This window comes from Oreochromis aureus, linkage group 19 (assembly GCF_013358895.1).
Source record: "Oreochromis aureus strain Israel breed Guangdong linkage group 19, ZZ_aureus, whole genome shotgun sequence".
NCBI lineage: Eukaryota > Metazoa > Chordata > Actinopteri > Cichliformes > Cichlidae > Oreochromis > Oreochromis aureus.
In genome coordinates this window covers 22,219,290-22,246,238 of record NC_052960.1, presented here as the reverse complement: position 1 = coordinate 22,246,238, position 26,949 = coordinate 22,219,290, and the positions used below count along the sequence as shown (strand labels likewise).

The following is a 26,949-nucleotide window of genomic DNA, read 5'->3' as shown; positions in this document are numbered from 1 at the left end:
CAAAGCTACTGAAGCACCGAGATAACAGTTTTTACACAACCGTCACGAAGGTGGAATTGCTTAAACATTACTTTTTGAGGCTTTTCTAACGGATTCGGATTGCCTCAATACCGCCATCTATGCGACTCAGACGATCAAAAACAAAACAGACGAACAGTATCTTCAGGTTTATTAAAATATACCCAACATTAAAAGTTACAGTCCATTCTCTTTCTCCTTTATATATATCCTGTCGCAGATCATTTGAATAACAAAGAAATTAAGACATAAGATTTATTATTTTATAATTGATTAAATTAAATATCTCGAACCAAACACTGCATCTTTTTATGGGTGCTGCAAATATAAACAAAGCTTATAGCAAAAACACATTCACTGCATATTACAACAATTATACAAACATATAAAGCACATTTAGCTTTTTTCTCCCCCTCAAAATAGTCCTCATAAACACAAAAAACCTCCAGTTTACACAAAGTGACTCGGTAACATGTGAAAAAAAAAAATCCCAGCCTCGGATGTGGTCGCCCTTCTTGGTCAGGAAAAGCTTCACAGAAGACTTCCACATCCTCCAATCAACATTAATGGAATCCCAATAAAATATACTGTTCTGAACTCCTGCTCAGAGGTCAGCATTTTCTTTTCCCTCTCGATTTTCTTTTTCTGGAGTCACCTAGAGAGAACAAATGCTAAAATCAATAGTGCGAATGAAAGCGTGTACTTTAATACCTTTCACAGTTATTTCTGTAAGCGACACTGCCGGCTCAAAGGCCCTTGGCAGAGAGGCGCTTTGCTTGCAAACAGTATTATTGGCTTAGAGATGCCCAGAGTTTTAGTTAGAAAATGTTTTAATACATTTTATATCATGTACAGTATCTTTCATTAAAGTTCAATTAACAAAACAGTTTACAAGAAGCACACGAGACTGTTAGCAGGTTAAATTGTTGCAGATTCAGGGAATGGACAAGAATATATGGAGGAAGAAGAAGAGGACACAAAAGTGACAGCTTTCATGAAATAACTGTCCACAATGGCTTCACAGAGACCCCACAAACGGCTGTTTGAGATCAGTAAACTTAATTTCGATAGATTAACCACTGATTAAAGATGATTTATTATTGCACAAGACAGTATTTTTATTTTACCCCCCACTGAAGTTTGACAGATATCTCAAACCCCAGGAGTTTAGCTCGACAACCAACTGAACTGGGGAAGCGTTAAGAGAGACGGGCGTGTGTTAAAAGTCGGACAACACAGACAAATGAGATCCAGATTCCGGTTAGACCAACAGATGACGTGTTATTTGGAACAAAAGCTCTGACGATGATTGAGTTAATTTCCGGCTTACGGTTTGCCATCCCATCGACTTGACCTACCTCACTGCAACACACAGCCTGTTTTATGTTTAGTGTGTCCTTTCCCACTGTTACCTTGTGTTTCAGAACGGAAAACAGAACATTCAAACAAAAGGGACCACAGGTTTTAAAAAAATCCATTCAGTATTCAATCTTCAAGACAAATGCTGCACACTGCATTCATACTGTTTAATTTAAAAGATATGTATTCATGTAAAAATATTAATGCACATAAAGTAAAATAGCCGGATACATAAGATATAAAATGTTAAATGGAATAAAAACAACACTAACAGAGGATTCCCTTTAAGAAACATCAAGAGACTAGCATTCCAGAGATGACCTTTATTGAAGTGAATGGATAGGTTACCTTGATTACTCTTCTTTTTGTTTTGTTTAAGGAGCTTCATCTGTTTCTTTGGGTCTGGCTTAAGAGCTTCGGACACAGACGCCACAGCTTCTGGTTCCAGTGCATCTGGAACGTCGCACAGCATGATGCCCTCACCGAGCGCAATCAGGCTCTTTTTAGGGTCTGCAAGTTTGCAACTGTCGACCTCGTCTTGGCCAGACGTTTTCGCCCCCGTGTACGCGGTCTCCTCGTGCTGCTTCTCTTGCCCTACAGTCTTTGGTAAATGGCTTGGTTTATTAGTAGTTTCGCCTTTCCCCTCTCCCATCATTTCACTTTCCATGCTCTGCTTCGTGTCCGTACTTGGAATTTCTTTGACATGAACATTTACGCTAAGATCTGTTGGCTGCTCGGGGGCCGGGCTGGGTGTGTAGTCAAATGTAGCCTCCAGCAGGTCAGAGTCTGAGAGGGATGAAGGACTGATGACGCTGGTCTCTGCTGAATCTAATGAAAAGCCGTTTGTGGGGAGGCATGGTTGGTGGTCCCCTTTAACCTGAGACTGAGCTTGAGTCACATCTATAGGTGATGCTGCATCTTTCTCTGGCTGCAGAGATGTAGGTCTTCCCAGGAGTGCCGCTGGAGCTGTCTTTCCTGGGAGTGTGCTTGGAGGTGCAGCTGTGCCGTCGAGCACTGCATTGAGCTGAGGAGCCGGCTGAGTCTCTTCTGACGGGCTTATGAAGCCGTTCACCTCGCCCGTGCTGTTGTGGCGACCCTCTGTCTGAGACGCGGTAGGAGCGGAAATGGTGGCCATGTCGACGGCTTCTTCTCCTACAGACTTCGCACCTGATCCTGGGGGACAGAACAACCGATCAGTTAACAGAATTAACATCTGAAATTAGGCGATGTTCTGCAGCGAGCAACAAGACAGGGCGACAAGAGGCTCTCCATAAAAAGAAACGCTCACGTGGGCTCCACAAAGCAAAAAACAAAAGCAAACAAAAAGCAATGGAGCTAACTTAGCGAGACGGGAGGCGGTGCAGAAGCACAAATAATCCAACAAGGCAGTTTTGTGGCTCGCGGTTAAGCGGATCAGGAGGGGAGCTAGGAACTGCGGATGGAGACCACGGTCTCGTATCCTTACCAGGTGGGCAGGTATCCCTACGCATTTCACTAGAAGGGAGGCTTTCCGAATCGCACCTTGGCCGGGTCTTTCTGAGGCTGAAACCTTTTCTGATGTCCGCCAGGAGGTTTTCTATGATGCAGCCATCGTTCTGCGGCACAAAACCTTTCTTGACTGAAAAGAAGGGCACAAAGAGGACATAAGAAACACGATATTCACATCACATCTTGTTCAGAATTTTCTAGTGCAGTAGAAGAACACAGCGCTCTTCACAACTTACTTATTTTCCCATTCTCTCCTTTCTGTCTCTTGGACTCTTCCTCTGCCAGCTGCTTCTTTCTCTTCTCAGCCTTGGCCGCCTGTTCTTTCCGAGTTTTGTTTTCCTGTTATCATTAAGGAAGGATTTCACTATCTCGCAAGTACAAAATGTACATAGCAGTTTGTCTTTGTGTCATTCGGGCCGTAGCATATTAACATGTCTCAGTTTTCCACAGTTTATTGATACAAATGTTACAAACAAAACACTACCTCCCACACACAAGAGGAAGATTTAACGGTGCCGCGTGTTCTCTCTCACACACACTTGACAGCAGAACAAGCAAATATACAATCCTAAGATAGTCTCATAATGCTTGACATCAACCAAAGCGGCCTCTCTGACCTTCAGCGCCTTGATGAAGAGTCCTCGGAAAGTCCTGATGGTACCGAAGAGTTCCTCCAGTGACAGCTGATTGGCATCTTCACATAAATAGACAGCCAGTTCACCCTTTTTCGTCTCAATCTCGGCGAATTTCTCGTTTAATTCTCCACACAACTCCAGATTTGCCTGCAGCAGAGAGAGAGAAGCATTTGGGATGTGGATCCAGCTGCCAAGAAAACAGTGCTGAGTTATGCAGTTTTGCATCCATTTGGAGAAAAAGCAAAGACTGACATTTTACCTCGAGAACTTTTGCATACTGCTCCTTCACCTCCTCCGCAGAGTTGGAGACTTTCTTGGCTGTCTCATTCAGCCGTTTGAGTAACGCACTGGCTTCTGACTGAACAGAGTCCAGGTTAACTCTGAGGAGCAAGGGTGACAAGCGCCAAGTGTTAGAAATCTTTGACAAAACAGTTGAAGAAAAAAAAAAAGCAAGAGTTTAAGTTTGCATGAAAGATTTCCATACCCTGCTGCCTTTTCACATATGGCTATCTCGTCCGGTAGAGCCAACAGCTCTGGGTGGTTTGCCTCTGCTTCCTTTGCAAAACAAGCCATGCAGTGGGTGATTAAACAACTTCATGACTGAGGAGAAAAAAAACCCAAAGACTTTGCGGTAGCTGCCGGCCGGTTTGCGTACCTCCAGGATGTGATGAAGCAGCGTAATGCGGCTCTTGTTGGCCTTGGTTTCTGTGAGCTTGAGCAGAGAGCTTATCTTGAACCCCTCGGCGTTCCCTGTGTGACTTCCCTGAAAGTAGACCAGTGATTAAAAATGCAAACTCTGTCTAAATGTCAGCTCAACTGACGGAGGAATAAGAAAGGGATGAGGTTCTTACATAGTTGAGAAAATTTCCCACGTCGAGGATGAGCCTGCAAAAACTGGGCATGAGCGTGCTCGTTCTAAGAGCTAAGAAACCAGTGACAATGTGTTAACATATAATACATATTTTAAGCTAGCCAATTTAAAAAAAAAAAAAAAGTTCACCCTTAACCCAATTTCCTTATTTTTCTTCCAATCAGGCCTGTTGTACTATTTTCATAAATGATGTCCCAGTTATTTAGCAAATAGACAAGCTTTGTTGTGCAGTTTTGTGCAGGAACTTTTTTCTTGCTTAAGTGAATGCATCGTCATCACTGAACAGAAGGAAGCCTACATCCACCCCCAACGTGAGGCATGTGCCTGTGACAGATAACAGGACGTAAACATTAATGACGCTCCTCTCACCTGGACTGTAATGCCATCTACTCTCATTAAGGTGGTGGATATATTCATCCATCCATCTACTCAATTTCCTTCCCCCCTAAACCACCGCCTTATCCTCTTCCTGAGGCACTCCCAAGCCAGCTGAGAGACATAATGTTTCCAATGTGTCCCTGGCTTTCTCCCTGTTGGATATGCCCGAAACGTCTTCACCTAGGAGGCGACCGGATGGCATCGTAGTCAGATGCCCACTCACCTCAGCTGGCTGTGGAGGAGTGAACGCAGATGACTACATTCCTCACCTGTATAAACAGTGCTCAGTCATGACAACATGATGTGGACGGACTAATCAAGCTGACAGCTTCGCCTTCACACTCAGCTCTTTCTTCACCATAGCAGACTAACACACTGCCCGCATCACTGCAGATCGTGCAGCAAATCTATTTGCCAATCCTCCACTCACGAACTAAACTTGTAAATACGTGAACTCCTCCACATGAGATGGTACCTCAGCTCCACCCTTTTCCTGGCAGAGGATCGTGGGCTTCGCTCCGTCTCACTTGGCTTCAAGCCACCTCAGAGATGGACATGATGGCTAGAAGTGCTCAATAAAACACACATTGTGCACAAAGCCAGCATGATTCGGAGAATGCAGAGCCAGACACCCTTCCAGGTGTAGATGGCTCGGTAAAGAGAGAAAATAGTTCCCACACAAAACTGCTCAAAATAAGAATTATGGATTTTTTTTTTTGAGTAGCTGTGTCATGATTTCTGGAAAGAGACGTTGCAGTTGCACAAATCCAACTTTTTCTGCTTTGAATATCCTCAAGGCATGTGCCATTTGCTTTCATTAGAGTCAAGAGTTCAACAGAAACACTGATGAAAAGCCAGAAAATTGATTTTAAGGTGAACCGCCCCCTTAAGAATTATAGCTGAATGCATGCGAACACAGATGAGGGACTAAGGTTGACTTACAGTGGCAGGCCTCCTCCACAAGCTTGACTTTAGGTTTGAGCATTTCCAACACTGATGCGGTTTCCTCGCACAAAAGCATGCACTCAATCCTCAACTGATAACTGAAGAGAAGAGCGAGAAGAGAGGAAGTCACGCACACGGCAGTCACGTAAGCAACACTTAAAGCAGAAATAAACTTTTTAAAAGGGGGGGGGGGGTTTACCACGGCACAGTAAGGAGAGAGGTGTAGAAGCGATCAACGTTTGCCAGCTTGTCTCTCTCTCCCTGGAAGGACTTTAGATTCTCCATCTACGTGAAAACACAAAGCAGTGACTCAGACAAAGCACCATCATTCTCAAGCGGGCCCTTAATTGGCAGATAAAAACACTCGAGGTAAGGATGTTGGCAGCACAAACCTCATGCTTCTCTGGCAGGAGCTTAAGAAGCTGTTTTAGCACCTCCACGTCAAACCGAGTCCGATCACCACTCTGGATCATGCCCACAAACTCCTCATTTGTGCTGCATGGAGAAAATAAAAAGTAGAAATGAGGGAACACAAGCAAAACCCATCAAATCACAAAAATGTGTTTGATATCTCACCATTTGAACTGCTTTAGGAATATGTTCACGTTCAGGCTTTTCTTTGGGTCGATGAATGTGATCTATAAAAGGGGGGGTGTAAGAGAACAAAAACAGGATTACTGATTGTTCGCCTCTGCTTATTAGCAGTGTTTTTCTGAGTGTTGCTGCTCTGAGGAGCACCGTCGAGAGCTGACCAAGCACACCTCTTTAGGCTCCTTCTTGACAGGAGCAGCTGCCCCCTTGTCTTTGTGTTCGGCCACCGGGAGGCAGAACAGCTGCTCGATGCTGCTGTAGTCGGGCTCGTGAGGAGGCGGCTCTTTCTGAACCGAGGCCCACATGGAGTGACCATCTGTGTGCACGAAGGAAAAGAGAGTAACCCGTCATGAGCTTGTGCGGCTCCACTTTTGTACGGACATTGTGCCAAGTGATCATCTCTCTCCTTCCAGAAACTTGAGGGAAGCCTTCGACACCCACATTAATTAACACCCAATTTTGGATGGTTTAACAACTCCGAGCGCTATTCATGTCAGCGCTCCACTCCCATCAACTGTTCACTACACAGATGGCAGCAGCCAGTGCCTTTGCTTAAATTCCTCATAATTATTGCTATTTAAAAATGTGGGGCCTATACTGTATTAGCTGATAATACAGATTTATGAAAAAGAAAAATTAGTATGAGGTTTGACTGTTATTAAAATTAGAACAAAACAATTAATTAAAAAAAATGGAAGTTTTATCCACTTACCAGTAACAGTGCGAAGTTTCTGCCAGTTGAGCTTCTTCATCCTCAGAGTGGGACAGCGGCTTGTCTTTGAGGGCGCGCTGCAGACCAGGGCCTGGCTACTCTGGGCCACAATCATGCCGGGTAAAGGTGGAGGCGGTGGTGGCCCACCACCCATCCCTGGTAAGGGCGGGGGAGGAGGGGGGATCCCTGGTCCAAAGGGCAGAGGTGGTGGTGGTGGGGGGGGAGCCATTCCAGGCAATGGAGGAGGTGGCGGGGGACCAGCAAACCCTCCAGGTAGCGGTGGAGGAGGTGGCGGCGGTGGTGGTGGCGGGCACTGGTTAGAGGGGGGTAGAGGAGGTGGCGGCGGTGGTGGTGGCGGGCACTGGTTAGAGGGGGGTAGAGGGGGTGGTGGGGGTGGAGGTGGAGCAGAGGCACACAGTGGCCTTTTAGGGGATTGTGTGCTTTTGTTTAGCTTCTCCATGTACAGGTGATCCAGCTCCGTCTGCACAGCCTTATCCATTTTGACCCGCAGTCCGTCCACCTCGTGCCGATCGTCGCAGCTTTTCCTTTTAAAAATCATCAGCCGCCGCATGATCTTCTCACAGGACTCCATCTGAGCTGCAGCACAAAACCAGAAAACACACACACACACGATGTGAATCAGCTTCCCACTCTACAACAGAAGCTTTCAGCCATCCTAACACAGACTCCCTGCATTTCATCTTAAGGCGATCTATATGCCTGAATAATCACTCGTCTTCACCATGTAGCCATTAAGCAGCCATTAGCCTCTTTTAAAGTGTTGACCTGGAGTGAATGCATTGTTGCTGCTGTGCTGACTCACAGTCCTGGGCGAGCAGTATGGCTCTGTTAGTGATGGCCTCCAGAGCCAACCAGATGTCAGGGCGCCCTGGTCCCAGCACCAGCAACGTCTGCAGGATGGACAGCAGCTGGAGAGAGGCTGGGGAGCTGCTCACCTGCACACAAACACCAACAAGAACATTAAGCCTGATAATTTGTGCATTTTTTTTTAATTTATGCACAAGGATAATAAGGTATTTTAATCTGTAGCCTATTAAAAGATCTCTCTCTTTACTGTGAGACTTCTGAGAGAAAAGCCGCATTCATGCGGTGTTCTGCTTGATGGACTATATTTTTTTATTAGGAGTAGATGACAGAGCCATTTCAATAGGCTTTTCTCACCTTGTTAAAAAGTGTAGTAAAAACCTCCAGGTGATTACTCATATCAATGCCCCCATACACTCGCAGGAGCTCTTCCTCATCCTCAGCCATCGCCTCTTCAAAAGCTTCGCACTGAATAATCAAGTCTTCATCCTCCTGCTCCCTGCACGCCACAAACACACACACACACGTATTACAGTCATAGCTCGGTTCATAGTTTATTTCAATCCCATCTTCAGTGTTTTTTCCTTAAAAAGTTGTGACAAGGACCTTTGATCCAATTTATGCCATTAATGGAAATACATCACAAAACTATTTTTCTAAAAGCACCATTTCACTTGCAGTGATTATAGCTTTTAAAAAGGAACCTTTAAAAATGTACCTCAGCGACTTTATTGCGGAAATTAAGAGGCTGAAAAAAATAATCAAATGTGAACACCAGAAGGATGGCTCACCTCAGCTTTGGCAGAACATCAAGTAACTGAAGCCCTGCAAGGAAAATAACACAAAATGACACAGCTCCGGGTAAAACAACAAGCAATCAGTGGCTTTTCAGGAAATGTCTTAAAAACAGTGTCACATGCCTCCACACAGGTCTATATGTTAGTTTTGGGGGAAATTCCAGGAAGTCACAGGTGAGCAATCAGAAAGGAGGCGTGGCCAGTCAGGTGGCTGATTGGTCCAAACCAATTGGACCTATCAGGTGGCTGATTGGTCCAAAACTAACACGTTGTGGGAGAGAAGCTATGGCATATTTCTCAAACCATCATGAATGTGGTGCTCTTCAGGAAGCTTAGTGCTTAACTTGTTCCTCATTTAAAATGAGGTTTAACTCTGGCTTAGTCAAAGGTTAAACCAGCATTTGCACAGAATATACACTGGTGGCCCTCAGAGGAAACAGCCTACTCTGCATTCAAGGTTTAATGCTGCCCAGTTATTCTAAGAGTGGTGATATTTTCATTTCTGCTGATTTGTGGTGCAAAATGAATGAATTACACCATCTAATAAAGGCTTGAGTTTTTTGTTTTTTTTTAATTCTCAGGCATTTTGTAAAAGTGAGAATGAGGCCAGGAGACCTATTCTTAGTCAGACCCAGTGACAGATATATTTGCAAGAGCGCTCCTGCCCATGGCCTGCTTTTCCCCTTTGTATTCACTTTGAGCTAACAGTTTACCCACAGCGTCACCTTTTCCTATAGCGGGACCATAAAGGAATTAACTGTTGAGGAGCAGCCAAACCTACCAATGAACTCCTTTCTCATCCTATCCCGCTGCCTGAGGTCCTCTGTCCCGAAGATGAGAGCGTTGATGACACTGAGGAGCGTGACCATGTAAGGAACGTTATCTGTGGCCTGAAGCTCGTTCATAATCACGCTGAAGCGATACTGCTGCGTCTTTACGCCCTGAAGGAGAAACCACATTTGAGATGTGAGAAGAAAGTCAGAATGGAGCTCTGCTAACTTTTCTACTGGTTTAATCCGCTTGCCTTGTAATGGTCCAGGGCGTCAAGTGCCAGCCGATGACCGTCCAGAGAGAACATGCTGAGGGCTGCAAGAAGCTCAAACACCTGCTTCTTCACCATGGTGTTGGAGGTGTCCAACGCTGTGTAGCATAATGATTGCACACATCAACAAAGGTTGAATTCTCCTATTCTCCCCCATCAGTTTTCCTTAAAATAATTCCCCCGTCTACTCCTTCCGCTTCGTGTCCAGACCTAAAATAAAAGGATTGTTTTGCCGTCTTTGAGGCAACACTACTTGAACTTTGCCCTCTAAAGATGTGTTGCTGTACTGTAGATAAATATGTGTCTGTAGCTGGGGAAATCCAATATTCACAGCACACTGTCACATTACAAATTCAGGGATGTCCCAAAGCGACCCTTAATGAGTCATGTCTGCATGTTAAAGCTGAGGACATGACTGGAAAATTCAGCTTGACAGAATGAGTCACAGAGAACCCTTTAATCATGTGAGCTATGACCACTTTAACACAATATTACAAATGTTACATAAAACACGGAAAAAAAGGGTCAAATCCCCTGTCATTAAAGAGGAGACGGCTTTATTTGAAATAACTTTTAACAATGAAATATCTGGAACGTTTATTTTCATGTGAGACTGAGCAGAGGCATCAACACAACACTGGGAAAGCGCATTTGTGGTCAACCTTGGGAGAGCTTCCGAATGTATCCCTCGTTCTCTATGATGAAGTGGATCCCCGCCGCCGAGTTCATCACTGCACGGACGCAGCTGACGCAGGTGAGCTGCAGGAGAGCATCTGCAATGCGAGAGCATCCGCGCCCGGAGAGACGGTCCAGGGCCTCCAGGAGGAGATCCAGCCCGCTTAACTCCAGGAACTGCACCATCCATGTCTCATCGCTGCCTTCCAGGCGGCGCTTCAGCCCAGAGTAGTTGACGACTGTGGGGACTTGGAGCAGTCTGATGCACAGCTCTGGATCAGAATTCTCCAGGTTGGCTTCCTGCTGAGTGTCAGAATCCTGCGAGGAACCCAGGCGATCCCTGACCGCCGCCCACTTCTTTTTCCCATCTGATTTTCCAGACATCGCTGCTGTATAAACTGCAGGTGGGGATTAAAAAAAAGAGAAAACAAAAAATTTACAGTTCTGCAAGTGCTATACAGATGAAGCGAAACAGTTCACAGGAAATTCTGCAAGTTGGTAGCCTGCAGATACTGCCTGCCTGCTTGCGCTGACATGCCGTAATCTTGTGTGACAGGAGGCTATAATTGTTATCCAAACCACAGAAAGCAGGCCAAAACAATTCTTTATCGAAAGCAGAATGGGAAACGACAGCTTTGCACTTTATAAGCGAGTAAAAGATACGTCAGCGGCCATCACCAGCTCTGCCAAACATTCCATCCTAATCCTGCTTGAGCGAGTCTGACTGCCAGCTCATCAGAACTCTGCACAAAGCCAGGCTTGATGATGTTTGGATAACCTTTTCAGTAATTTCAACAACAATAAATTAAATGCCAAGTTTGCTGGAATTAAACTACAACGTTTGGGAGGCGTGCTTGTGAAGAGCTGATACAAACAAAGAAGCTCACATACTGATGGGCACACGCCGATCCTTAAGAGTTGTCTTTTTCTGGTGTATTTTCCCATCAGTGTAATCCCCACTTTCGCCAATCCGTCTCAACCCCGAGCCTCGAAAGCACGTAAATAACACAGGCACATTCCCACACACAAAGAAAGTCAACAGGGTGAGAGTTGAGTCCAAAAAAGGGGAAAACTTTGCCCCGAAAGTCTAAAAATACTTTGTTTCCAAACTTGAATTTGCAATATTAGCTGCTCCACCACAAGAAGGTTCCTGTGTCCCCAGTTGTTGATTTTACACTTGGCACGCAAAGGATATACAAACGAGACAACTGAGCGAGCACGGAGAAACAATGCAGGGCAAAAAAGGTCAGGAAAGGAAAACGGCCAGGAAGGAATTCCAGCCTTCACCAGTCCTCTTTATCAACCTAAGCAACAACATGAGGCTATGCTTTCTGCTCGTTAGATGCTCTGTAAACCAAACTGCTTGCAAATGTCTTCGCTGACTCCTATAAGTGGGTATTTTCTCTGAGAACAAAGCTGCTGTCTTGTGAAACATCCTCCAAATTGAATTTCAATCCGCTCTGCGGAGTCAAGGTAAAAATGAAGCCTTTCTTTTCTCACATTTTTTTTCTCCTGGCAAAGCATTTGTCATTTGTGACTGCAGCATTTTATTCCTGCTGCCAGTGTGAGAGTGTTACCGTGGCAGCAAGCAGCCAGACAATGGTGTTTTACAATAGGCCTTCTCAATGCTCTTCAAAGGGCCGTGTTCATTAGTCACAAAATGGATGCATGCTCCCTAACCCCCTTCCTCCTCCTCCTTCTCAGGCTAATAAGAGTTATGGCCACTAATCCTTTACACACTTTCTGATTCAGAGGTACAGCTTGCTCTCATTTCCAAAGTAACTGGAGACAAAAGTTGCAAGCTGACGCCTGTAAACGGGAGAATTTTCACAGTCATGAATACTCGTGAAGTTACTGGGGGGCATTAAAATGCGCTGAGAATTTTGTTCAGTGGATTCCACAGCTGACTCACACACTTCCAAAGAGAGGCTGGTGTGTAGAAAAAGCGTGCTGCAAGCATGACTCGCCAAGCACATTATAGGAACTTTTCAGAAGGGAAGGAAAGGACTTTCCTGGGAGAGGAAGCTTGGCTTGTGATAAATATGCTGGTGGTATGACATCTCCAGTTCCTCTTTTGCTGCTTTAGTTTCATTTCTAAGGAGTGCTTCCCGAGTTAAGACACATTCTATTCAAGCACAAATATCTGGGCTACATGCTGAGCAACATCAGAGATGATGTGTAGGGAAACGACACATGTAATTCAAAAATGATCATAAACTACAGTACAAAAAGTCACAAATCAGTAAAAAGGCTACTTAAGTTTCACGTAAAAAGTGCTCACTTGGTTGATCAGGTGACTAAGATGCCAAAAGACTTGGTTAGATCCTGCCTGAAGAATTTCCAATGCGTCATTCCACTTTGCTTTCTCTGCACTTTCCTGTGTGCTCTCTACTCCTCTATCAATTAAAGCCAACAAAAAGTCTGTACTTGTTTGCAAGTCATACACCCACCCACCTGATTAAATCTACAGTATTGATGTCAGACACAGGCCCTCCAAATCGAGCATTTCTCAATAAAAGAAATCAGTGCTTATCAAGATTTTTCTTCTTCTTATTCGTTCATTCTAATTTAGATTTCTATTTATTGAAAATTACAGTTTTTTTCTACTTCAGGCACAAAGCTTTTAGATAGGTGAGATGCCAATCCAGAATCCCGGAATCTCCCTGAACTCCCGTTTCCCATTACCTGACTGATCAAAAGCCATTCGCACAGTAGATAAGCAACTATAAAGGAACAACAAATAAAAGGAAAAAAGGCGACACACCTTTTAGTGGTGCATAATAAAAAAAAGAAAAGAAGTAAGATAGCTGCTTAAATTCCTATGTAGATCAAGCAGTTTAGTTACCTCTAGTGATCCTCTGGTTAACTGCTCCTCAGCACTGGCGTTTGCAGCATATTCTTTTCTGCACTCCTCAAACATAAGCCACTTTCATTTTCAGACCTTGTCCGCCAGAACATGTACCACTAATAGCAGGCTGATTCACTGCAACAGGACAAACCTACTCACCGTTCCTCTGGTTTAGCCGCCTACACAAGCAGCCCACTGCTACAGTACAACCTCACCACTTGTGAACATGCAGGGACATCTCCGCTGATTTATTTCCTCAGAAGCATATGCACAGCTTCTGTGTGCAGGACCATGTATGACAGTAAACATAAACAGTAAATAATCAATATACAGTATACTGAGATGCCAGATTGAGCAGAAATTGTATGAAATTTGAGACTATTTCATTTAAACACTGAAACTACGACTGAAATCACGTAAATCCCTTTATGGATGATATTAATTAGAGTTTGAGTATTTACAAATAATTAAGCTTTAATCCACATGTTAAAATCTTGTTGTCCCCCCTCTGTATTTACATAATGATTATTGCAGCTGAGCACATCTGGTGCTCGTTTAAGGAGCATCCACATCCACACCTCCTCTGACTGTCTCTCCGCTCTCCGAGGGGAGTGACAGGCATGCCTGTAAAGTCTTCGAGCGCTTTCTGGAGTTAAAACGCAATTCAGTGTTAGTGTGGCCCCAAACTGTCCGCGCACGTAACATCGGCATTTTTGACCAGAGCCACGTGTAACAACCCGCGATGTCCAAGTTACAGCCTTGAAACTGCAGCTGGACATTTTTGGCCAAACTGTTTTGTTTTCCATCCCAGCCTTTCTGCCTCTCTGGCAGTGCGGTTTTTAAAGGGACAGCCTGTTACTACCTCCACACTGTCACTTTGCGAGCCTGTATTGCACACTGCTCCATTATTACGGACCTTTTGCGCTGCGATTTTTCCCACATACCAGAAAACATAACGGGACTTAGTCACCTCAGAGTGGCGAGAAAAACACGCAAGAAAACACATTAATATCAGCATCTACCGTCACTTCACATATAAGCGCTCAAAACGGCGTCGCACTATTACAGATCACCTATCGGCTGAGTATGATGCCTTACCTGCCTTTATTCCATTAATACAGCTACACTTCAAAAATCGCGTCCTCGGCAGTGTCTCGTTTAGGGGGGCGCTTTGCAGTCATCCAGACTCTCATTACTGAGGAAAAAAGACGAGACGAGGACCTCTGAAAATATCGGCACTGTGCGGCAGGTCAGTCCCTCATGGTATGCGATGGTCCCTTTCAAGTCGCTACAGCCCCTCTGCTTCCACACAGTTGTGAAAGAGCGACAGTGTCAAAACAGCGTCATTAGTGTGCCCAAACATCCGCTTTGGACTTTCAGAATAAACTCAGACAGCGAAGAACCCGCAAACGCCTGAAATGTGGTTAAGGATAAAATAATATCACATAAATACATTTTTTAAATGAACAACAACAACAATGATAATAATAATAATAATAATAATAATAATAATAATTGATTAAAAAATATTTTTAATTAAAATGGTCGTTGTTTAATTAAAAACGACGTTTTTAAACCAAAGCCAACCCTTACAGCAACAATTGAGTACAATTAAGTACAACAAACAAACAAAGAAACAAACAAAATTTAGTCTTGAGATGACTTGGGAGAAAATTACACACTAACAGAAAGAGAACTATCTCCATATCGTATGCCTGCAGTTTATGATCAGAATATCTGTATATACGGTTTTAAATGCTGTTAAAAAATACTAATGTGGAAACAACCTAGCGATGAAAAAAATGCATGGGTAAAAGGTTTTATTTTGAAGCTAAAGCTGCTCGATTTCCGGTCCCTACTGCGTCTGCGGTGGTGCAGCTTGAGTCCTTTTTAGATGCTGAAGGCAGACAGTGGTTTGAACCTCCTCCCACACTCACCCATCCCATCAGCTGGACCTCTGCCTCAGGCAGCCAGTTGCGGGAGGGAAAATAACTTCTCCGAATCAATCAGCGACTCCTTGCAGCACACAGCGCAGTGGCAGAGCACAATCCTATTATAGTCTTGAGTTAATGTGGTTATCTCACAACTGATGAAATAATAACCAGACTTCAGCAGGTCTAACTGCTCCTACGAACCTTGTGTACAACACGTAGCAGTATTTCCAAGTCTGACTTAGAGGAAATTAGTCATCCTTCTTTATTCTTTGGAATGGGGCATTTTAAATTTTAACACAATCTGGAGTCATCTGAATCTACGACACAGAAATAACCCGAAGACACTTAGACATAATCTTTTCTCTAAGATTTCTAGCTTCAGTGATTTTAGGGAAGTCTTTCAATAAATCCACTGCTTCACTGATAAAAGCAGTTATCCTTCACTTCATGTCTTGGGACTACTTAGCTTGCTAGAATTCCACTGCCTTACAAAAGGGTAGATATATGAAAACTCTTGATGCTTTAGACAGCAAAGTTTCACCAGCACAGGAGTTTTTGTTATTGTGAAGGAGAATGAAAAAAATGAGAAATGAGCAGCATGAGTATCATGTGTCTGTTTATGTCCTAATAGAGACTATGCAGGATAGCTGCAATACACAAGGATGGTTTGGTCTAATCATAAGTCACTGAGCAAATATTATGAACTCATAATGAGCAGCCCACTAGCTGAGCTTGTTCAACAGGATCAGGAAACATCAGCAGGAATCAAATATCTGATCTTCAAAGTCAAATTCAGCCTCATTGTCTCCTTTCCCTGTATTGTTGTATAGTACAACAACACAGGCTACACTGTATCCAGTGTACAGTGGATGGATTACTATTCATGATGTGTGGAGGAGGGCGGGGCAGCTATAGAAAGGATGAGAGTGGATAAGGTATTTGGTCCTTTGAACTGATGTCTAAGTGAGACAACACAATTTTGGAGCGCAGGAGGATGCTAAGAGGAGAGGTGACAATCAGTGAAGCAAAAGTGTGTCTTCATAGCAAGAAAGAGCACTACAGATGTGATGTTTGCTTTGAGGAGGGGACCTGGAGAGTTGGAGGTATGCACATGTAACCGGTGTGCTTCTGCGTTGTGTCTGATAAAAAAGGTAAAAGAAAGAAAGGCCTCCAAGTAAATAATTTGCCCACTCCAGCTCCTCTCCCACAGGGGAATAGTAGAAAAGGGGCTGGCATTTATTATTACATTAAACATAAAATATGCATTTACACGTAACACATTTGACATAAGATTAAACAAAAACAACAACATGAAATCCGACATACCTGATAAAAAAGGTAAAAGAAAGAAAGGCCTCCAAGTAAATAATTTGCCCACTCCAGCTCCTACGACCAAATACAAACAGTGGGGAAGAGGGTTAGCTCAACCCACCACAACTTCCAAGCTAGCAAGGAGTATATATATCCATGCTAGCATTTATGGCGCCTAAAACACATTTATGATGCACACATACTACACACTTATAACATCTAACAAAAAACAGGCTTAATAATGACAATAATTGAACTAAAATCGCAATCAAAAACATCAGGGTGGCTAAATATGAATTATATGTGTGTTTTAAAGTGTTGGGAAAGAAATTACACCAACGTCTCCCACAGGGGACTAGTAGAAAAGGGGAGAGGCAAAAGGGGTACACTGTATTTATAGGGTTGCACCAAAGAAGAAGAAGAAAAGAATAAGGAGGGGCTCTAACTGATAATGAACATAAGTACAGGCTTGGAGGTCCTAAAAGTCAGGTATAAAAGGAACGGTTTGGGGGTTTAGAACACATTTTGTGTAATTATAACAATGTGATTTATGACCCTGTTACACACAGGAGAAAAGAGGAATGCAAGTCAGTAGAAGCAAGACAGACTACATGGGTGTAAATGAGAGGGAGACAACTGTAACAGTGAGGCTGCAAAGAGTAGAGGTAGTGAATGTGGAAGTAGTTTAAATATCTGGGATCAACCACCCAAATCAATGGATGGTGCACAAGACAGATGGAGAAGAGAGCGCAGGCAGGGTGGTGTTGAGTGTCAGGAGTGCTTTGTGATGGAAGGATAGGAGGAAGAGTGAAAGGGAAGGTTAAAATGGGATGGATAAATGCAGAGGAGTGTAGTGGATATACTGGGCACAGGATGTTGAATATGTCAACTTACTTGTTTCAGCAAGACAATTACAAACCACGTACTGGAGATACAATGTGGCTCTAAAGGGTGTCTTGTGTAAAACTGGCCTGACTAACCCTGCCATAAACTTTTGATGACATTTGATGCATCATGATGTGGAAAATCCAACAACAGAGGCCATGAACTGCTGAGCACCTAAAATGTAACGTGAAAAATGGGAAATCATTTTGCTTACAAAACATCGAGACTTTCCCTCCTTAGCTTTGAGTATATGACGTGGTTACACAACACAGATTTGCATTGCAACACTTTCCCCTGTCCCATTGTTACAAGAAAATCGTCATCATTATCATCATCATGACCACATTAAACACAAACATATATTTTACAGATGACTATAAACGTCTCACATTCAGCATTTGATGTGTTGAGGTCCTTTCTGAGTCTTAAACTTATTTAAATTTCATTGTCAGATCAATGTACTTAACAAAAACTAAGGAAATATTAGAGAAGTGTGTGGAAAACTAAATCCACCCTTACTGCTATAATGGGGATTAAGAGGGTAAGTTGTAGTCAGGCGCTGATCATCAGTAAGTGTGAGCACCTCACTTAAGTGGAAAACATTCGAGACAGTTGCCAAACGTCCAAAGCGTGGACGTCACAGTAAATTCACCCCAAGGTCAGACCGTGCAATGCTCAGAGAAACTGCAAAAAACCCCCAAACTTCCATCTCAGACTCTACAGTCCTCAGTTAGCATGTTAAAGGTTAAAGTTCATGACCGTACAATTAGAAAAAGGCTGAACATGTATGGTTTGTTTGGAAAAGTTTCTTCTCTCTAAAAAGAGTAAGGCACGTGGCTCAGGTTTGCAAAGTTGCATCTGGACAAACCACAAGACTTCTGGAACGGTGCTTTGACAGATGAGAACAAAGTGGAGATGTCTGGTCATAATGCACAGTGAAAAGCAAACACAGCGTATCGGCAAAAACCCCTCATACAAACTGTGAAGCACGGTGGTGGAGGGATGATGATTTGGGATTGTTCTACAGCCACAGAACTTGGACACCTTGCAGTCACTGAGACGACCACGAACTCCTCTGTATACAAAAGTATTCTGGAGTCAAATATGTGGGGATCTGTTTGACAGCTAAACCTTGGCTCAAACTGGGTCACTTATCATAAGGACACAGTAAATCTACAACAGAATATAAATAAAAGAAAATAGTCAAGGTGTAGCAATGTCAAAGTGCAAATACATTCCTCCTGCTGTAGTGGGACTTTAAGAGACCTGAATGAACTGAAGCAACCTTAAAAAGAAGAGCATGTGAAAATTCCTCCACAAGGATGTGAGAGACTGATAAAGTCACAGAGAAAATAATTACTTACTAGTATTGCTGGTACAAGTGATTTCACAAGCTAATCAATAACAGGGTGTACTTATTTTTTCATATATTCCTTCTGCATTTTGGCTTTTTTTTTGTCAGATAAATAGTATAATAAAGTCATGTGTTGTTGTTCTTCTGAGGTTGTACTTAAATAATTTTAAGACCCAGTAATAAACAGATTTTTATAAATTATGTCCTGATACGTAAAACCTTAGAATTGAAATAGAGTGTACTTTCTTTTTGCCATGACTGTATTATTTTATGATTTACAAATCACTGCCTTGGGGTTAACTCTTTGAGAAACATTGTTGCACTAGTCGTGCTGGATAACCTTTTATCCTTGGGCCACATCTTATGACTTCTTTTTGAATCCTGTTTATCTTCAGTGTGCCTGAAGGAAAAAAAAACCCTGTTTTGTAAAGACATTTTAAACTGAAAGAAGCCTGTCTTTTTACACAATCTGAAGGGACAGTGTCATCAAAATATTTCTAAACCATTTGTAAGTAACAGGTGGCTTTTTCATCATCTAAAAACTTCCCCCACAAAAATTTAAGAAAAAGAAAGCTGTTTCTGTATATGTCAGGGGAAGTTCCCTACAGGAAGTGGTGCAACCTCAGACCGCATCTTGGTTAACAGATATGTAAAACCTATGCCATTAGGCCACAGATGGATTTATATCCACAGGAAAAAAACATGTAGCATTGAGGTGTCTGTTTACATTTTGCAACTGAGACAAGATGGAGCAAGTGTAATGGGCTAAAATGACAGTTTAGTAGGCCACACAATGAATCTAAATGGAAATAAAGGTGGAGCCTGGGTCCTCATCTCGATATAAACACGGCTTTTGTAAACACATTTCTTGGTGGACTAAGCTAAACATAGGTAAACATGTTAATATGTACTGTACTGTGCTACCTGCTGTTACATAATTTGTCCACCAGAGGGTGCTGTGGCCTCGTTGATCTTGATGGGCTTGGATAAGTTTCTTATCCAAGTTTAAATGTCGAAACAACATTATTAGGGTCCCGTGGGAAGGACGTGTGCGCGCAAAATTAATGAAATCCACTATTTTCTTTAAACAAGGAGTCTACATGTGGCGTTTTATCCCCGAACAACATCATCATACAGTAAAATCAGGCTAATGTGAACAATATGCTGATAGAAAACAGGCACATAAGTGTGGTACACGAAGTGTCTTTTAATTAAACAAAATAAATAATTTAAAATGATCATTTACAATTAAATACCTTATATGTCTTACGGTTAAATACACAGTGGGCCTTTAATGCCAGGCAGGATATTGTACTAAATAATTAATTTCACACCAAGACAGCAAGATAAAAATAGCCATCTACGTAGTGAGGCAGTGGATGTGGGATTTGTCACGCATGAACAGCCCTTAAAGAGCCCACAGATTGGTTTAAAAGATTTTAGAAGGTTAATACTTGTTGAAAAAATGTATCGGATATAAAAATAATAAACGCTACAGTAAAAATAATAAAAATTTTGTGAGGGAGCTTTTCAGGAACCTAGAGAGAACAAGGTGACCCAAAAACTACAATACCCAGTTTGCAATGCACATCCTGGTTGAAAGGTTGAGAACGTCATACTCATGCTGCCTGGAACCACAACATACAGCTAAATAGCTAGCAAAGCAGCTGTTTTAAATAGTGGTATATTTATTATTTTTGTGCATTGGTACTGTAGCTCGTTTTGGCAGAAATGTCCGGGAAGGCTAAAGATATCCTACAGATGGACCTGTACGGTTTACTTGGCGTTGAAAGCACTGCTACAACGAAAGAGGTGTGTAAACTAGCACTTAAAGCTAGCTTTAGTCATTGTGTTAAAAAATAGCCGTGTTAAGATAGCCATGCTTGTAAGTAACGCATTTTTAGCTGGGACCTGTTATTTTTATTTGCCAGACGATTTATTTCCAAGTGATAAATAATACAAATTTATTGTGTTAGGACATTTTTGTCACCAAACAAGAGGCTATGATAACTTTCTGCTATGAAGATTAGTATTTTTTTAAATCGTATGTGTGTGTAAATGATGAAGAGGTTTTTTGTTTGTTTTTACAGTGTGAGATAAACGTAAGATAAAACTAGAAAATATCTAGGTCCAGCAGAGCACTAGGCATGTCATATAACAGACAAACCGGCTAATGGTTCATTTACACCGTTGTGATACTCTGAAAGGCCGCTGAGTGGGGGTGTTGCATCAGGCAAACTTTTAGTACTATGCCTTGACATAAAATCCCTTTACAGTGAAACTGTGACCATAATTTCGGTGTGATTATTCAGTTATTGGTTTGACTGTGAATATATATATCTATATATAAAATATTTATATTTTTGGTAACTTCAGTTAAATCAACATAGTTAGCTCCTGAAAGCTGGTGTGGTAATGTGATTAGTTCTGAAAACATCTGATTACATGTGCGTTACTGCTGTGGGTAAACTAGTTTTTTGCTTTTCTGCATATTGGAAACAGAATTTTGCAAAATTCTCTTTGTGCTTGCAATCAATCCTGGGAGCATTTCCCCAACATCGCTTCAATATTTCATCTCTGAGCGGTTCACCATGATTCCCTGAATCAAGCATTTTCCCTGCAACCATCTCCCTTCACTGTTTCCACAATCCCGAATCCACAGGCCTGAAGGGAAATTAAAATTGCTGCCACAATGAGGGAGGCAGTTAATTTCTTAATTGGAATTCAAAGTTCTGTCCTCCGCAGAGGATTATCCTTAAGGAAGTTGGTGGTTGTGGCTTGGGCAGAATTGAGGCTCCAAAGGGAGAGGGGCTGATTCTGTGAGGTCTGTTGATGGTCGAGAGAGATAGTGGGTTTGTTTGTGTGCGTGTGTGTGTAGTGCATTTAGTCAGAGGGGAGGGGCTCAAAAATCAATCAAGTGTGTGAAGAGAGATGTCATCAGATGGGCTACTTATCCCAGTTTTTTGGCCTTCTGCTCTATCCCAGCTATTAGGCACACTGTTTATCAAAGAAAGAGGAAAAAGCTCATCCCAGAGCCTGTTTATGTGGGTTTAGCCGTAGCTTGTAAAACACTGCCTTGACGTAGGGGATTTGCATACTTCATGTTCCCTTGTTTCTCTTTAGTGTCTCTGCTGCTGACCTTTCAGTGCGCTTAGCTGGCTGATAAATGCCATGGAAACTGGCACTTCAGAGTTTATGATTTAATGACTTCATGGGGTTTACGTTATGCTTATAGTGCTAGGGAAGGCTTTTTCTAAAGGCCAGCCACCAGTTAAACACTTGTACCTACCGCAGATTGCTCGTCCACAGCCAAGACCACACAGAATTTCTTGTGGTTTGTTCAGCTACTTAAATTTTAATGTACCTATTACCTAATGTGTTTCAGTAACTACACGCTTGAATGGTTTACTTCCACTCAGAGCATCCAAGGACAGGTGATTTCATTGCATTGTAACAGTTCATTGTAAACCCAATGCCCCCACTGATGAGTTTCTTTTTCGTCTTCAAGTCTTTGTCAGAATAGGTGCATTAAGATTATAATTGCATTCTGCAGTGCACTGGGGAGCATCATCGCCGTGCAATCAGGACAGCAATTTTTATGCAGTTTATTTCTAGCGCACTAAGTATGTATTCCAGAGTTATGCAGTCTTATACACTCTTAAATCAGACAAAGCAGTTAGAACTGAAGACATAGATTAAACCCTAATGATGTTCTGCCAGATCAGTTACAGTTAGGTTGGTATTATTGATTTAGTTGTTAGATTGTTATTAAGTGAATTAATCAAAAGAAGTGCTCTTCCTCAAACAATTTGATTACTGCATATTAATTTATTTATGCCAGCATGATTTGAAGTTCTGTGAGGTTTGCATTAAGAAGCACATGGATCCACAGTGTGCTTACAGTTTCTCCCTGATACATCTTCAGTGAGGTTCTTAGGGTCATGAGGTGTTTTGGATCTTTTAGCGTCAGACCTCCTCACCCAGATGCCACAAATGGGGTTGGCTCTCTGTCTTCTGTCTCCTGTAGCGCCCAGTTGCTTGCACTTTGAAGAGTGAACATCCTGCAAAACCTCTACAGCTAACCTCTTTGGGCTCACAGAGCATCTTCCAGCCTCTGTCCTGGCACTTCTCCAACAGCTCCTAGTACTTTGCGTGCTTCTTCTCGTTTACATGTCCCACACGCTCTTCCCAGGGCACTCTAAGTTCTTGAATGATCAAGTGTTTAGTCAGTGGCCTAAGTGATTTCGTGACAGTGTCTTGCAGAAACTTCAGCTAAACAGGTCCATGCTCAGCTGCTAGTGGAGAGCTACATTCACTTTTCTTTTTACCTTTTTTTATCTCGAGTATTTTGTTATTATTTTCTTCTAGCTGATAATATTTCTATAAATAGTCACACATTGTTATTAATTATGGATGGATCCATGGCTGATCAGGCAGCTAATCATCTACACAGGAAGGGTCTCTACACCAGGACCAGTAGTTTGTCAGCTATAATTGGCACCAAAAACTGGTTTAATGAGGACAAGATGTGAGCATGCAGCTAAACTGAAGCAAATGGGTATCCGGTCGGCACTGAGAATCTTTCTTTTTTTTTTTGTTTGTTTTGCCAGGCACTAACTATTAGGCTACTGTTGGCCTCCTACTCCAGGATTGTAGTCTTTTCCTGATCTTGTGGTTCATTCTTTGACGAACAGAAGTGTGGGAAATAGTTGAGATTTCTTCCATTTAGTCTGTCTCATGCATGAAACAAGGAAAATTGGCATATGAAAATGTGGAATATTTTGAATCACAACAGACAGAAGATACAGTAGGATTAAATACAGTTTTCATCATCTGTAAGCACAAGGGACAGCAGCTGGTTTTAGTCCAGGAGTTCTTCTGTTTTTCATTTTTTCCAATAACTGATGGATTCAGAGCCAGTCCTATAAGGTCACGGTGAACTGCACAAAGATAATTGCTAGAGTAATTGGCCGGATTAGGTCTATAGGAAGATGCCCTTCAATTGAAGACTTATGCGCACATGTGCTAACTTCTTAAAGATTGCACTGTTTTGGCTCCTAGTGTGGAGAACCAGTGGGCTCAGGGTCTTCCAGCATCAATTAAAGCTTGCGTGTTATGGCATTGATGGGAGTAATCATGCATTATTGAACAAAACAGCTCCGGAGGCACAGTAGAGACAAGATATTGTGAAGGATCCTAGAGGGAGTGAAAAGGAAACGATTGGAGGAGGAACTGGAGAGAAGGGGAGTTATGATGACATGCAAGATGGCTGTTCTCCACCAGAGCAACTTTGCTGATGACAGGTTGTACTTGTCAAGCAGCTCGGCTGGCCAAACGTACTTCCCGACAACGGCAAACATCTGCTGTTAGTGAAGACGTGGCGGAGACATGTTTATCTTGTCAGATAGGTGCAGGTGATGAATGTGAGAAGCTGACTGAATGTGAATTAAGGACACAGTATAAACTCACGGGTGATTTATTTATTTTTATAAAGGCTGCTTTTATTTCAAATCACACGTACTTATTTTCATGATGAACTCTGGTTACCCTGTTTTAGAATTTTCTGTTACCCTGTTTTTGGCATCCATTTCTGTATTTCTGAGTAAAGAAAGACTGGAGCCACAATTACTTATTAAAGGGTTTGAAATGTTTTGTTTTATGCATAAATGTGATGATACATTTAAAGGAAAGGTAAATTAATCATACTAATACCAGATCTCAACTTGAAGTAAATACAGTAAATCCATTAATGGATTATCTGACAAGTGTTTCTCTATTGCTTTTTATTTTCTCTTTTCCTCAGTGCATCATATGAATGATGATCCAATTCGAGTGCAGTTAAACATTCACCTGTTGTGATAAAGAAATGAAGGGTTTTCTCAATAAGGAAGTAATCTATTCTTCAACCTCAGTTTCAAAACATTGGGACACTGTGTAGAATGTAAATAATAACGGAATGCAATGATTTGCAAATCACATAAACAAATAAACGTCTCAAAAAAGCTGGGACATGTTCATGTTTACTGCTGTGTAGCATCCTCTCTTCTTTTAACAACAGTCTGTAAACATCTGGGAAGCGAGGAGAGCAGCTGCTGGACTTTTGGAAGAGTAATGATGTCCTGTTCTTGTCTGATATAAGATTGTAGCTGCCCGATAATTCTGGGTCTTCTTTGTTGTGTTTTTTGCTTCTTGATTCGCTGAATGTTTTCAATCAGTGAAAGGCAGGCCTGGTCAGCACCCAGACTCTGCTATTATGTAGTCATGCTGTTGGAATTGATGCAGTATGCGGTTTACCATCATCTTGCTGAAATATGTAACGTCTGTCCCGATGTCCTCTGGATGGGAGCATATGTTGCTTTCACACACATTAATGGTGCCTTTCCAGGTGTGCAGGCTGCCAATTCATTAGGCACCCCCATACCGTCAGATCTGCAGGCTTTTAAACTGAATGCTGATAACAAGCCTGATCTTCTTCTCCTTAGTGTGGAAGTCATGGGAGCAATGTTTTCCATACATAATTTTATATTTCAACTTGTTAAACCACAGAACAGTTTTCCACTTTGCCTCTGTCCATTTTAAATGAGCTTTGGCCCAGAGAAGACAGAAGTGTTTCTGGATCATGTTCAAATATGGCTTCTTCTTTGCAGGATAGCGCATTTTTGGATGCAACAGCAAATTGTGTTCATAGACAGTGATTTCTGGAAGTGTTCCTGAGCCCATGGTGTGAGATCCATGACAGAATCATGTCTGCTTTTAATGCAGTGGTGCCCGAGGGCCTGAAGATCACAGGCATCCAATAATGATTTTCCACAGCGATTTCTCCAGACTCTCGAAATATTTTGATGATATTAGGTACTGTAGATGACGAGATATTCAAAGTTGTAGTAATTTTATAATAACAAGTGTTACTGTGAAACTGTTCCACAAAAAATAGATAATTTTTTGCACATTGATGAAGCTCTGCCCATCTTTACTCCTGAGAAACTTGCTTTTTTCCAGCTTTTTGTTGCTCTGTCCCAAATTTTTTTGAGATGTTGCTGTCATCAAATTCAAAATGAACTAATTTTATTCAGAGAATATTTCAAATGTTTCAGTTTAAACATCTGACTTTGTTTTCTGCGTTCTTTTGTGAATAAAATATGGGCTTATGAGATTTGCAAATCATTGCATTCCATTTTCTAATTTACATTGTAGAATCCTAACTTTTTTGAAACTGGGATTGTAAGGTAGATTTCTTCTTTATTAATAAAAAAGGGAATTGTTTGTCACAATAGTTGAATATTTAACTGCACTTGAATTGGATCAGGTTCTTTTCATTTTATTTAGTTAATTTTCAGGAATTAACAACTTTATAAAACCTATTAGAAAAATAATACATTTGCCTCACTGCTTTCAGGACTCAGGGAAGTCCTGAAAGCTTTAATCCGATTAATCTAAATATAAAAAATGCCCAAAATTCAAAAACATTAGGTCATTAAAAAGTGCAGCCGATGCTCAGTGCTCTGTCCTTTATGCGCTACAAAATTTAATGCAATTTATCAGCTGGAAAAAAGGACTTTTGTTAAAATCTCATGAATAAATCTGTGAGCATGGCAACACAACTGGCCTTCTTTCAGCACAAGAACTTAAGTGCTGATCGGCTACGCCACAAATTTGTCAAATGGGGAAACCAAATGGCGAACTAACTATTGACCCAAATCACAGTAATGATTGTGGAACAATCTCTGGGCCCCTTTTATAAAAACAATGGATAAGCCTCAGATTGAACTCCCATTACAACAGAAAGAAATCATTAATGTATTAATGACAATGCAGTCAGTGGTAAGGCACATGGTCCAGATGGTTAGCTAACTGAACTTAAATTATGGAGGATTTTACTGAATTTTATAAGAAAATGATCACTCTCATTTCATCTTCCTAAATCTGTCTTCAGGTCTGTTTTTAAAAGGATATCATTTCATTTATATGGAATGAAAAAGAGCTCTTAATTATATATGGAGCTACAACAGTGGCATAAGCTAAAGGCATAGCTCTTCCATATCTCGGCTCCTAACATTTCAAATGTTCAAAAATGATTTATATTGGGTTTTCTATTCCAGATACAGAGTGATGCTATTTTGAAAGCACATTGCACAGCTTTGATTACCTCAAGTTCCTATTTTACAGTTTACTAACAACTCCAGACATAATTGATATTTTTTTTTAAAAAGTGTGTATTACTAATGTTTCTATTCCAGTTTAGGCATCGGCTCTCTGTGGTATAACAAAAGCTCACTCACCT

General features: G+C 41.9%; 2 protein-coding genes across 7 annotated transcripts in view; one reads left to right on the top strand and one right to left on the bottom strand.

Annotated features, from left to right (window-relative positions):
* Nucleotides 1–152: 152 nt before the first annotated feature.
* inf2 (inverted formin 2) lies at nucleotides 153–14,510 on the bottom strand. Of its 6 annotated transcripts, XM_039603485.1 has the most exons (23): nucleotides 14,283–14,510; nucleotides 10,324–10,734; nucleotides 9,644–9,759; nucleotides 9,401–9,560; nucleotides 8,614–8,647; nucleotides 8,180–8,321; nucleotides 7,821–7,953; nucleotides 6,998–7,594; nucleotides 6,456–6,601; nucleotides 6,271–6,332; nucleotides 6,087–6,189; nucleotides 5,894–5,979; nucleotides 5,692–5,792; nucleotides 4,352–4,422; nucleotides 4,156–4,263; nucleotides 3,985–4,055; nucleotides 3,760–3,880; nucleotides 3,483–3,647; nucleotides 3,102–3,204; nucleotides 2,843–2,995; nucleotides 1,726–2,550; nucleotides 1,377–1,430; nucleotides 153–673 (listed from the first exon to the last, which is right to left on the bottom strand). In XM_039603485.1, exons 2-22 carry the CDS (start codon nucleotides 10,718–10,720, stop codon nucleotides 1,378–1,380), a joined length of 3,747 nt encoding a protein of 1,248 aa, XP_039459419.1. In that variant the 5' UTR covers nucleotides 10,721–10,734; nucleotides 14,283–14,510; the 3' UTR covers nucleotides 153–673; nucleotide 1,377. The 6 variants fall into 6 exon arrangements, 5 of the variants coding, with proteins under 5 accessions (XP_039459419.1, XP_031598190.2, XP_039459417.1 ...); XR_005609410.1 differs by having other exon boundaries at nucleotides 1,377–2,550; XM_031742330.2 differs by lacking the exon at nucleotides 1,377–1,430.
* Nucleotides 14,511–20,254: 5,744 nt separating this feature from the next.
* Nucleotides 20,255–26,949, top strand: part of dnajc17 (DnaJ (Hsp40) homolog, subfamily C, member 17) — a 34,963-nt gene continuing 28,268 nt past the window's right edge. Inside the window, exon 1 of the mRNA XM_031742390.2 lies at nucleotides 20,255–20,480. Within this exon, the coding sequence (XP_031598250.2) occupies nucleotides 20,400–20,480 (81 nt within the window). The 5' untranslated portion in view covers nucleotides 20,255–20,399. The remainder of the gene's footprint in view (nucleotides 20,481–26,949) is intronic.

What these genes read in the sequence shown, in the direction of transcription:
- inf2 (XM_039603483.1), bottom strand. Translation starts at nt 10,720, where the DNA reads ATGTCTGGAAAATCAGATGGGAAAAAGAAGTGGGCGGCGGTCAGGGAT. An exon ending in GATGTTCTGCCAAAGCTGAG is followed by an intron (nt 8,322 to 8,613) that starts GTGAGCCATCCT and finishes TGTGGCGTGCAG; the next exon opens with GGAGCAGGAGGATGAAGACT. An exon ending in AGGAGAGAATGGGAAAATAA is followed by an intron (nt 2,996 to 3,101) that starts GTAAGTTGTGAA and finishes CCTTCTTTTCAG; the next exon opens with TCAAGAAAGGTTTTGTGCCG.